Below are 12,152 nucleotides of genomic sequence, written 5' to 3'. Positions count from 1 at the left end.
GCTGGTAGAGGTAGGTGCTACACTCCAGACAGAATGTAGTAAGGAAAAGGCCCAGGTAAAGGAGAGGTATGACATAATATTTTCTAGGGTGTTAAAATCTCACAGAATCACAGAATGTTAGGGATTGGAAGGGACCTCAAAAGATCGTCTAGTCCAATCCCCCTGCCAGAGGAGGAACACCTAGATGAGGTTACACAGGAAGGTGTCCAGGTGAGTTTTGAATATCTCCAGAGAAGGAGACTCCACAACCTCCCTGGGCAGCCTGGTCCAGTGTTCTGTCACCCTCACTGAGAAGTAGTTTCTTCTCAAATTTAAGTGGAACCTCTTGTGTTCCAGCTTGAACTGATTACCCCTTGTCTTACTGTTGGTTGTCACTGAGAAGAGCCTGGCTCCATCCTGTGACACCCACCCTTTATATATTTATAAACATTAATGAGGTCACCCCTCAGTCTCCTCTCAGCTCAAGAGCCCCAGCTCCCTCAGCCTTTCCTCACACGGGAGATGCACCACTCCCTTCAGCATCTTTGTTGCCCTGCGCTGGAGACTCTCCAGCAGTTCCATGTCCTTCTGGAACTGAGGGGCCCAGAACTGGACACAATATTCCAGATGAGGTCTCACCAGGGCAGAGTAGAGGGGCAGGAGAACCTCTCTCGACCTACTAGCCACCCCACTTCCAATACACCCCAGGATGCCATTGGCCTTCTTGGCCACAAGGGCACAGTGCTGGCTCATGGTCATCCTGCTGTCCACCAGGACCCCCAGGTCCCTTTCCCCTACACTGCTCTCTAATAGGTCATTCCCCAACCTATACTGGAACCTGGGGTTGTTCCTGCCCAGATGTAAGACTCCACATTTTCCCTTGTTATATTTCATTAAATTTTTCCCTGCCCAACTCTCCAGCCTGTCCAGATCTCGCTGGATGGCAGCACGGCCTTCTGCCGTGTCAGCCACTCCTCCCAGTTTGGTGTCGTCAGCAAACTTGCTGATAGTACACTCAATTCCCTCATCCAAGTCATTGATGAATATATTGAATAATACTGGTCCCAGGACTGACCCTTGACTGACTAGATACAGGCCTCCAACCAGACTCCGCCCCATTGAGCATGACTCTCTGGCCTCTTTCCTTCAGCCAGTTTGTGGTCCACCTCACTACCCGATAGTCCAGTCCACACTTCCTCAGTTTAGCCGTGAGGATGCTGTGGGAGATGGTGTCAAATGCTTTACTGAAGTCAAGGTAGACCACATCCACTGCTCTGCCATCATCAATCCACCTTGTTATGTCTTCATAAAAGGCTATGAGGTTGGTCAAGCATGACTTCCCCTTGGTGAAGCCATGTTGACTGCCCCTGATGACCCTCTTATCCTTGATATGCCTTGAGATGGCACCAAGGATAAGGTGTTCCATCACCTTCCCAGGGATGGAGGTGAGGCTGACCGGTCTGTAGTTGCCCGGGTCCTCCTTCTTGCCCTTTTTGAGGACCGGAGTGACATTTGCTTTCCTCCAGTCCTCAGGCACCTCTCCCATTTCCCAAGACTTGGCAAAGATGACGGAGAGTGGTCCAGCAATGACTTCAGCCAGCTCCCTCAGCACCCGTGGGTGCATCCCATCTGGACCCATGGATTTATGGATGTCTAGATTGCATAATTGGTCCCGAACCCAGTCCTCATCAACCAAGGCTGACTCCTCCATTGCCCTGCCTTCCTCTGGGGCCTCAGGGGTACAGGGCTCCTCAGGACAGCCTCCGGCAGAGTACACAGAGACAAAGGCGGCATTCAGTAACTCAGGAATAACTTGTTTACAAAATGAATTCAGCTTTGATATAGGTTATAAATCGATGGTGAAAGTACTGAGGCCATAGGTGGATGTCCTTCTGGTGGCAACAGCCAGGCTGGAGAAGCACATCCCAGATTTTAGCAATTAGTGAAGGCAGACTAATTGGAGACTGCCAGAAGAAACATGCTGGCACAGGTGCGGTGTCAGAGTTGCCTCTAGACAGCAGGAATTTCTACTTAAGCAGCATCTCTCTCCGATGAGCTCCTACTCACAGACAAGGAATTGCCCTGGAAACAAGACCAACTTCAGGTGTTTTAATAATAATTCACAGCACAGATTTGGGATGACTGCATTCCATATCCAGAAAACAAAGAAAATTGACTCTTTTTTTAAAAAAGATTTTTTTTTTTTAATAAAAGCACAAAGAAGCTTGTGAAAAAAAGAGGAAATTTCTGAGCAGTACCAGGATAGTCAAAATCAAAAGAGGAGGGGCAGCAGTGGCTGTGTTCCATAGTTAGCTCTAAATCTTATCAACAAAATTGGAACATGGCCTATGTGATTCTCATCAAAAGCAAAAGCTCTTAAAGAACTGAGTAAGAGAGATCTTTGCATGGGAAAATTATTGCTGGAGAATAAGATAAAGGCCTCTTGAGAGAAGAGAGAACCAACAGATTCCCAGAACTTGGGCCCATGACACCCTGTGTGTTTGGATGTGATCTGCAAAAGAGATATACGGGGAGAAGACCAAGTTTGCCAATGGTACCGGGTTATTTGGGGTAATAAATGAGGGCTGATTTGTAGGAAGACCTTGAATTGTGGATTAACTTGATCTATTAAGTGGTAAAATTTTATACAGATAAAGATCAGGTAATGCACACAGGGGGAAAAACCCCACAACCATCCCAACCTTCTGTAACAGGCTCTGAGTGGACCATTACTGGTCAGAAACAAGATCATGAGGATATGTTAAATCAAAAAATATCAACTCAGTGTGCAGTAGTATTTGCTCAAAAAAGTTGTATGTTGAGAATTATAAGGAAAGAATTAGGAAGTCATGCCACTGTGTAGAGCCTGAATGCGCCCATGTTTCTCTGCATTTCTAGTGTCCTTATCTCAGGTGAGACAATGAAGAACTGGAAAAAGCAGGGAAGAGCACTGACATTAATAAAAGAATTAAATAGCTGCTGTAGGAAGAGTGTCTGAGTAGGCAGGGGCTGTGGGCTGGCAGAAAATAAGATGGGGGATGAGGAGTATTGTGGAGTGCTGTAAAATCAGGAGTTGAATGGGGAAGGTGAGTGAAGGAGTTACTCAGTGTTTCCCCCAGTGTGAGAGCTGCACATCAAGTGGAATTTTCCAAAGGCAGGTTTGGCACAAGCAGAAGGAGGTGCTGCTGGTTTGTGTTGCTGTGCTGTGGGCTGCCTTCCTGTACAAGTCATGGAAACCTGAGGGAGTTTAAAAAGTCAGGACAAGAAGGAAATGCCCTTTGAGGGTTATCAAATGCAAGAGAATGCCTCTGGTTTAGGAAGCTGCTGAATCGTAAATTGCTGGAAACTGCAGAAATATGTCAGGGAAGTATCATTACGTTTGCCCTCTTCTTATACCTTCTCCAGGCATCTGGATGGATCTGTGGCCTGACCCCCTATAGCTGTTGTGTTCTGGCCGTTGGAATAGGCCAGAGACAGTATCTTACAGCCCTGGGAATGGGCTACAGCTCACTCTTTACAAATGAAGAAACAAAGGTCAAGCACCAAGCGATTTACTAAGTTCTCAACAGGCAGAAGTGATGCACTCAATGACAACCTCTGTTGTGAAAATCCGAAGTGCTTTTTGAGTTCTGCATTTCACAGACACCCATTTTAAATAAGTCCTCTCTTTATTTCAGGGATTTTTTTTTCCTGACATTTCTATGACAACATGTAGTAAAATGCGCTAGGCTTGCTACTTATCCACCTTTCTCTTATGGGGTGATGGGAGGCCTTGTGTGGGCATTGAAATGACCGTTGAACTGAAATGGTGGGAGAGGTGTGCTGACCAGTGCTGGAAATTTCTTATTCACACATGGTGGAACTGTCCACGATGCTTCTGCAGGGCTCTCAGCCCTCACTTGTGCAGTCAGTTGGCTCTCCTGGGAACAGAACTTGCTCGAAGGAATGCAGAAAGCAGTGAGAATTTCTTAATGTGAATCACCACACCCTCCATAGAGGGCGGCTATAGCTGGTGCATCGTTACAAAAAGGTATAAATATGCAAAACTGGTGTGACAAAGCAAACAAAGATCTGTTAGAGGTGGAGGGTGGAAGAATGAAAAGGGCACTGTCTCCCCTCTTACAAAATAATGACCTGGAAGGGCTGTGGAGTACAACTGCTGACATTAATACAAACGGGTACTTGTTTCATTGTCTAAAAGTGGAGAAGGGGCTAATGGATGATATTTAAGACAAGGTGAACAAGATCCCAGCTGTAGAGAAGCTTTGGAGAGGACCAATAACAAATCAAGCATCCTTTTGCTTTCCTCTCCCTTCACAGAATCACAGAATCACAGAATGTTAGGGATTGGAAGGGACCTCGAAAGATCATCTAGTCCAATCCCCCTGCCAGAGCAGGAACACCTAGGTGAGGTTACACAGGAAGGCGTCCAGGCGGGTTTTGAATGTCTCCAGAGAAGGAGAATCCACAACCTCCCTGGGCAGCCTGTTCCAGTGTTCCGTCACCCTCACTGAGAAGTAGTTTCTTCTCAAATTTAAGTGGAACTTCTTGTGTTCCAGCTTGAACCCATTACCCCTTGTCTTACTGTTGGTTGTCACCGAGAAGAGCCTGGCTCCATCCTCGTGACACCCACCCTTTATATATTTATAAACATTGATGAGGTCACCCCTCAGTCTCCTCTTCTCCAAGCTAAAGAGACCCGGCTGCCTCAGCCTTTCCTCATAAGGGAGATGCTCCACTCCCTTCATCATCTTTGTGGCCCTTCCTTGAGTGACTCCACGGCCAATCCACAGCCTCTGTCAGGCAGAGCTTGGGAGCTGGTTTTCATGCTGAATTATGACTGAAGGAGTTTCCAAGGAAGGAAGGTGCTTTTTTGGGAGCATCTGCACTATTGCTTCCCTCTGCAAGGTGCTGTGCACTTTTTGGCTGTGGCTCATGCTGCATGAGGGTGGAGCATACCCCGAGTTTTTCCGACTGATGGAGGTGAAATGAGTCTCCTGCTAATGGTGGTTGTACTGTGGATGTTGGGAGTTGCCCGCTTTCAGTAACGTTTTTCTCACCGCTGCTAGGCAAGCGGTTTGGGGTTTTTCTTTGTAAGAAGAATAACACCAAAGCGCCCACGCAAAAACCCGCTTCTGAAAAGCGCTGCCGTCACAGGCGCTGCCTTGCCAGCGCAGGGCACGGCTCTGCCCCTGCCAGCGGGGAGGCAGGGACGGGCAGGATCCCCTTCCTGCGCTGTCAGTGTTCAGGGAGTAGATAGGCAAGTGCCCAGCGCATGTGGCACTGAAAAAGGGACATGTCACCAAGGGCTGGCAGCCATAGGAGCCACCTCCAAATGAGAAGGGCCCCTGCTGTTTGCCCCAGAAGGAAACGATTCCTGGAGCTGAGCAGAGACTCTCCTCTTCCCTCCCGAGCTGTTGCCCTGTGCCATATTCGCACATAAGAATGCACACAACCCTCCAGTCCTCCCGTGACCTCTCCTATGCATGTGCAGATTTTCTCTCCTTATCCTCTTTGCTTTATTTTCTTTGAGAGCTACTCAGTGTTCTGCAGTGTTTTTTCTCCATGGAAATCTTTTTGGAGAGACAGGGCAGAATGAACTTTGGCACATGTTCAAGAGTAATAAAGATAAGAATTAGCAGGGACTCAATGTAAATGAGACAAGATAAAAAGCTATTGAATGTAGTTCAGCAGCATGCCGAAGCAGATCAAGATGTTATTTACAATGTCATTCTGTTTTCTTTTCAGTAACGAGGAACAGTAACGGCTGCTCCATTTTGTTTTATTCTGATGCACCAAGACCCCAGAACACTGATAGAAAATGAAATAATTAGGACCAAAATACATGATGTTTTAGGCCAGACTGCTGGGCTGTTGGCTTCATCTTGGGGTTTGTTTAGACATGTCAGCAGGCATTGGCTTTGAAACAAGGAGAATTTTTCATAAAAACAGAAGTTGTATTTTCTGACTGTCACGATTATAAAACAGTTTCATCCTCCACACACATTTTGTTGTTACTGAACATGTTACTGAGATGCAGATTCTGAACACATACAAGGGCGAAGAATATATCAAGGTATTCCACAGGTTGTATTTTGAGATTATAAAGCAGGACGAGTAGTGTTGAGGCACTGCCAATGCAGGGGGCATTGGCATTGTGCTCAGAGCGGAGCTGTGGACTGAACACGCTGTGCGTGGTCAGTCGCTCTGCACCGCAGGGGGAACGCAGCAGCTCGCGGGACTGAGCATCATCTCAGCCTTATGCTGTGGATTCAGCAACGCGCACCGGCACAGGATGGAACTAAACAAAGTTGATGTTCAAATGAAAGAGTGATCACGAGAAACTGTATGGAGACAAACTGATGTGTGTGCGTGCAAGAGAAGAGCGGGTAGAAGCCTGTGGCTTGCAAAGGATTTATAAATAGAGGAGCAGGGGCCAAGCAAGTAAACAGTCACATCTCAATATTGGCTTTTTGCCGTGCTGGGCCCTTCTGCCTCTTCTATCTTTCCACAGCGTGAGCTCTTAGACCACAGGGACAGCAGTTACCGCAGATGCCCAGTCTGCAGCTCTCCCTTGCAGTCTGTTCCTGCTCAATTCCAGAACGCTATGGGTTATTCTGTGCCACGTGAATCTGTGTTGGTGCTGCATTTTCTGGTTCCTTTAGATCAGACAGCAATGAGAGCTGAGAGTGCTTCATCTGCGTATTTTTTTCTGCCTCGTATCACTGAGATGCTTGGGCAGAGACAGGCTGGTCTTGTTGCTGAATCCCACGATGGAACAGTGCTGCTAACAAGGACATAAGTGTTACCTGCAGAGCCAAAGGCATTTGAATAACCTTGGTGCTGCCTTTCCCTTCTGGCAACCAAGCAAGACCTTTCTTCTCTAAAGACAAGACTTGTTGTCAAGTCCTGTCCTCTAATACCCCAAGCTCTGCATCAGTATGTTTCATGGAGATACAGAATTGTCCAAGTGTAGTCAGTACATGCAGCTGTGGCAAAACCCGGCTGTTGTGGGGCTGTGTCTTGTTTCAAGTAGGGAAAGGACTGTCTGTCTCTGTCTCTTGCATTAGGCCTGGCTCTTTGTTTATATTTGCATGAGAATTTGCTTTTCTGTGGACTATGAATCTGGTTTGTACAGATGAGGCTTTTAGGGAAATGAGGAGGGTGGGCAGTGAAGTGCAAGCTGAATCCATTTCAGCTGCTCTGCCAGTGGGTCGCTTTCTGTTTGTTTGGGGTTTCTTTAAGTGGATTTGCTAAGCATGTTTCCCTTCTGATTTGCATGACTAATGTGGTTGTCCTGCTTTTCACATAGCAATTCCTATTTTTCCTTTACGGCGACCTGCAACGCGACACTAAGTAATGACGTAGCAAAGCTGCAGTACAAGGTGCTAAAGGAGCACAGGTTATGAAAGAGCCAAGATGTGGCATCAGGTTCAGTGCTTTTGGATGCAGTCACCGGGCCTCTCTCGCCGTCTTCATTCAGTGTCGCGCCAATGTTGCTGCATTTGTCCCGGGAGGGAGATAATCCCCATGTAAAGTCGGCAGCACACAGCAAGCGAGCGACTTGCTTAAGGCCTGGCAGGAAGTCAGTCACTGGGAAAATCTGACCCAATTTAGCTCCCTAACAAGATCATCCGTTCCTCTCCCTGCTGCAGTTTGCCTCTCATAAAATGAAGCTGTCAGCTTCACCAAGGTGTGAGGGAGTGTCATAAGTTACTGCTGCTAAAGGGTATGGCATATGAAAAGCTGCACAGGCTACGGCTGACCGTGACCAGCTCCTGAGAAGGTGATCAGATACCAGGCCGTTACCGAGCACAGTGTGTGGCAGCTTTATCTGGCAGATGCTCTGATTTCAGCTTGCTGGGGCCATGGCGTGAACAGAAACATCTGCTGGAGAGCCCAGCGACACCAGCTTGCAGAGAAGGAAGGGCTGGGAGGAGCCCATTTGTAACAAATACAGGAAATGAGTTCAGCGTAAACCACAAGTTCTCTATTGTCTTAGCTTCGTATGATTTACAACACTAGAGGTAAGGAAGCTGAACAAATGCCAGTGGGTTTGCAAGATGAAGTTAAAATTCGAAGTTCAAATCCTAACACTTGCAATGAAAAGTTAAGCTCCATCAAGAAGATGCTCTGAGCGTGGAAAGGAGGTGTGGGTATGTGGGTGCTGCTCACTTCTGTGAAGGAAAATTGTTCATGAAGCAAAAATGAGGCATTTTGGAAATTCATGAACTATTAGCAAATAGGCAAATCTTCTGGGAGGCTGACTGGCTTCCCCCTTCTTTCCCTCCGAATGCTCTTGGATTATACAGGTTTCAAAGTTACCACTGTGGAGAGCTGCTTTTGTGAAGTGAAAGACAGCAGTCAGGTGATCCTGAGTTATAATCCAGCCCATCCTGGTTTTCCTAAAGATGCCTGTTTGCTACAGATGTGTCAAAACTGCAAATGCTCCAGAAACTTGGAAAAATGCGGTGGAAAAATTCTGCAGAGTACCTTCTAAAATACATATGCAGCTCTGTATGTGACACTGAGCAGACGTTTAAGAATGCCTGGAGCTGAGCTGCTTTGGAGTTTCCGCTATTGTGGTCCAAATGTAAAGAGAAAATTCCAGGGCAGAAATGAATTTGTTTCCATGTGACTCACAACAGGGTGCAAACAGATGGTTGCATATAGGGGGTTTTGGTTGGTTTGGGCTAAATTGAGGTCTATGGAAGTCTAAGATCAGGGGCTTTGCTTGCTTCGGCTTGCACAGATTCAGACATTCTCCAGTTAGTAGCAGCTTAACAAGTCACTAAACATGAGCTGCACTGCAGTGACTGACTTTGTACATTCTTTAAGTTTGTAGCAAACGTAGACATTTAGCCAAAACTTCTTTTGCTGAAGTTAACATGATATCTACCATGTTAAGGTGTTACTGATGTTTTAACTTGTTGGAACGCGGTAACTCGGCCATGTGTCTAACTGTAGGTTTGTGCATCCAGTGACAGCTCTGATTCCAGCTCCAGTTAAACTCTGAGTCTGACCTGCTCTGCCAACAATCCCAGAGGAGGAATTTTGCCCTTACTTTCTGAAGGAGCAGGTGCTCTCACAGCCTCCCTGGGTGCTTTGATATGGATTTATCCTGTGCTTTATATAATGAATTGCTGTGCTTTATTCCAGGACGTGGGAATATTATCCTTTCATTATAAGTAGCGACTGTCAGTACAACTACAGGATACCTTGGCTTAGTGAAGCCTTACGGAGGAATGCAGAAAATGCTAAATAATTTAAAGGGATTCTATAAATACTTTCATATGGTGATGAAATCCAAGTATGACTAATCGGATGAGCCTTATACTTAACAAAACAAATCTTTGGTGAGCCATCGCTGTAGGATACTGCAATCGCAATGGAAAAAAACACTTCCAGCAACTGACAACTAGCAGAAAATGTAACTGGAGGGAGAGAGCCCATCCTTCCAGTAAGCAGGTCTAAAGCTGGCGGACCTTCTGTGTCCTGAGCAATGTCTTTCTTGTGATGGAGGGAGGTTACAGCAAAAGGTTTCACACTAATCTAAAAGACTTTCTTGGTATATGTTTTGACAAATGCAATAACCTTGTTATGCACCTCTGGTGTGTGCAGGCCGAATACTCACCTCCTTGTCTGCAGGCTCAGGCTGAAATTTCAGAAGGAATTTATTTAAGATCAGCCCTTAAAAAACCAAAATGGCATGTTTGGGCAGTGATGTTAGTCACCAGGCTTTTGTCCGTGGAAGATCTAGGTAATGTAGGCTCCAGAACAACAATGACAAATAAGGAAAGCCAAGGAAAGGAAGATCACATTAAACAGTTTTGCAGCTCTTGAAAAGCTTGCTGTGAATTGGGGTCAATGTTTGGACTGGGTGCTTTCTTTTTTTAGGTGCAGTTTGCCTCATTCTTCCTTCATCCCCGCCTGTTCTGTTTCTTTTGCAGTGCCAGAAGCTCCGGGAGGTTTTTAACTTGGATTACCCTCACAGCACCTTCCTGCTTAAGACTCTGACTATTGTGTCTGGCCCTGACATGGTGGACCTCACTTTCCATAACTTTGTGTCCTACAAGGAGAATGTTGGCAAGGTATTGGGTGCTGAGGACGAGGAGGCACTGGGAAACACTAAGGATTGGGGTGCTAAGAGGGAGTGGGAAAGAAGAGGGGAAGGCAGGGAACACAGGATGTTCCGTGTACTCTGTGCAGTTCCATAATGCCCAACCGCCTCTGCCTTGTGTGTTTGTTCCCAGAGCTGGGCTGAGGATATTATGGCCATCGTTCGGAATCCCCTCACGTACAACGCTTCTCGGTACACCTTCCTAGAGAAAATGTAAGTGATTTCTGACAGACTTTGTTCTCTGAAACATTCATGTCCTGCCCTTTCTGTCTGTACTAGAAAGAAAAGGCATCTTGGCATCCTGGTCCTTTGGCAGCCTCCAAAACAAGTCCTGGGTCAGCTCATGGGCAGGGGGTTGGTAGTTGGGCCATATGTTGCATGACAACTGACTGGCACAGACGTGCTTGAGCCAGTCAAACACACCTGTGCTGTTAAACTGAAATTCTGAGCCTCAGGTGTGTCCCACAGCACTCACCCCCACAAAGTGCTGCCTCTCTTTCTTGGCTCAGTAATACTGTTTGGCAGCAGCCTGGGATCACTGAGGAATGCTAAATAATAGGGGATATCATTATCTTACGTATGTATCATGTTTCAGAGGAATCTTTCTGGTATCTAAGATCTTGTAATTTACCTGTTTCTCCTTCCCAAGGAACAGGAACAGGTTCTGTCTGAGGTTAAGCTGATGGTCTGTAGGACCCTGATTTTCAGTTCACTGTTAGATTGTTTTCCCAGTTGCCTGTTTTTTCTTTCCCCTCAGAGTGTACAAGTGCATTTTCATGATCTTTTTTTGACAGCCTGGTGAAGCTCAAGATGCAGCTTAATGCAGAGGGAAAGATTCCCGTCAGGAAGTGAGTATGGATGTTTGTTTTGTTGTGTGTTCAGTCAGAGGAAAGGCACAGCAGCTGCTAAAAGGTTGGTTGCCCAATGGCTCCAGCTGCCTGCTCCTTGTGCAGCCAAGAGGCAGAGATCATTCTCTCAGGATTCAGACTGCACCTACGTTCCTCCCGAGAAAGGGCCTGGGACATAATTTGGGTCTGGAAAGAAGACCCTTCCTGGCCTTCATCTACAGCAAGAAATTGCCTTAAGCAGCCATGGATTTCACTTCCTGGCTGTTGCCAAGAAATAATCAACAAAACCAAGCAACTTCACTAAAATTCTGATCACAGATTGTTTTCAAACCTGAATTGAAAGGCGGGTGTAGGACTTATTTTACCTTTCATATATGGAGTTCTGTGTTTGGAGAACTTTTTGCTTGACTCTCTGGCCAGCCTGGAGCAGAGGTTCATTGCTTCTGCTTGTTCCCCACGGATGTAACCCCGCTGCCCTCGATGTTTACGCTGGATGTGCATGAGAGGGAAACAGCCTCTGCGGACAGACCTCCGGGCCAGTGTGTACAGAACAGTGGAGATTTGCCCTTTGCTGTCCCCAGGACTGCCGTTTGAATAAGCCAAGGCTACTTTGCCAAAGCATAAACTAGCATATTACTTCTCCCCTGCACTGCATAGCATGAATCTAGAATTGATTTTGTGTCAGTCAGTGTCTTCCCTAGTAAAATCACTCCATGGCTGATCCTATGGCTCCTCCATCCCGATTCAGCTCATAGAATGACAAAAGGCTGCACTGCCGTGTTGAATTCCCTTTGGGGTGCCTAAATTATCTTTTGTTTTAAGAATAAGGACCTGCAGGTAGTGCATTTGTGGATGTTCACTGGGGAGGTTTGAACCACTCTGCTTCTAGGTTTATGCTGTGTTTATAGCATCTCAAGAGGCAAGCACTAATCACCTGTAATAAATACGCTGCCTACTGTGTGGTATATTGCATAACAATTCTAGATTAAGTCTATGCTGGCTAAATGGGCTCCTGGATGGTTGATCATTATTCAACAATAAACATCTTTTGTTATTTGTTTTCTGAACCACCAACCAGCAGAATTTCATTCTGTCAGAAACCAGTGTATTCATCAAAGGGCTTTTAAAAATGTATAGGTCTTTAATGAATAACTCACACTAGGGAAGCATACTTTGAATTGATCTTTAAAATGCAAGCAAGGTAG

The 12,152-nt window shown here is 46.2% G+C and overlaps 1 protein-coding gene across 3 annotated transcripts in view; it reads left to right on the top strand.

Moving 5' to 3' along the window:
* Positions 1-12,152, top strand: part of PLCB2 (phospholipase C beta 2) — a 54,249-nt gene that overhangs the window by 8,528 nt on the left and 33,569 nt on the right. For all 3 annotated transcript variants that reach the window (XM_065636108.1, XM_065636107.1, XM_065636106.1), the window contains 3 exons: positions 9,930-10,070; positions 10,233-10,312; positions 10,894-10,947. In XM_065636108.1, the coding sequence (XP_065492180.1) occupies positions 9,930-10,070; positions 10,233-10,312; positions 10,894-10,947 (275 nt within the window). The remainder of the gene's footprint in view (positions 1-9,929; positions 10,071-10,232; positions 10,313-10,893; positions 10,948-12,152) is intronic.

The sequence above is a fragment of the Caloenas nicobarica genome, chromosome 5, assembly GCF_036013445.1.
Source record: "Caloenas nicobarica isolate bCalNic1 chromosome 5, bCalNic1.hap1, whole genome shotgun sequence".
Lineage (NCBI taxonomy): Eukaryota > Metazoa > Chordata > Aves > Columbiformes > Columbidae > Caloenas > Caloenas nicobarica.
The sequence above is the reverse complement of the archived record's forward strand: the minus strand, read 5'-3'. Positions and strand labels throughout refer to the sequence as shown.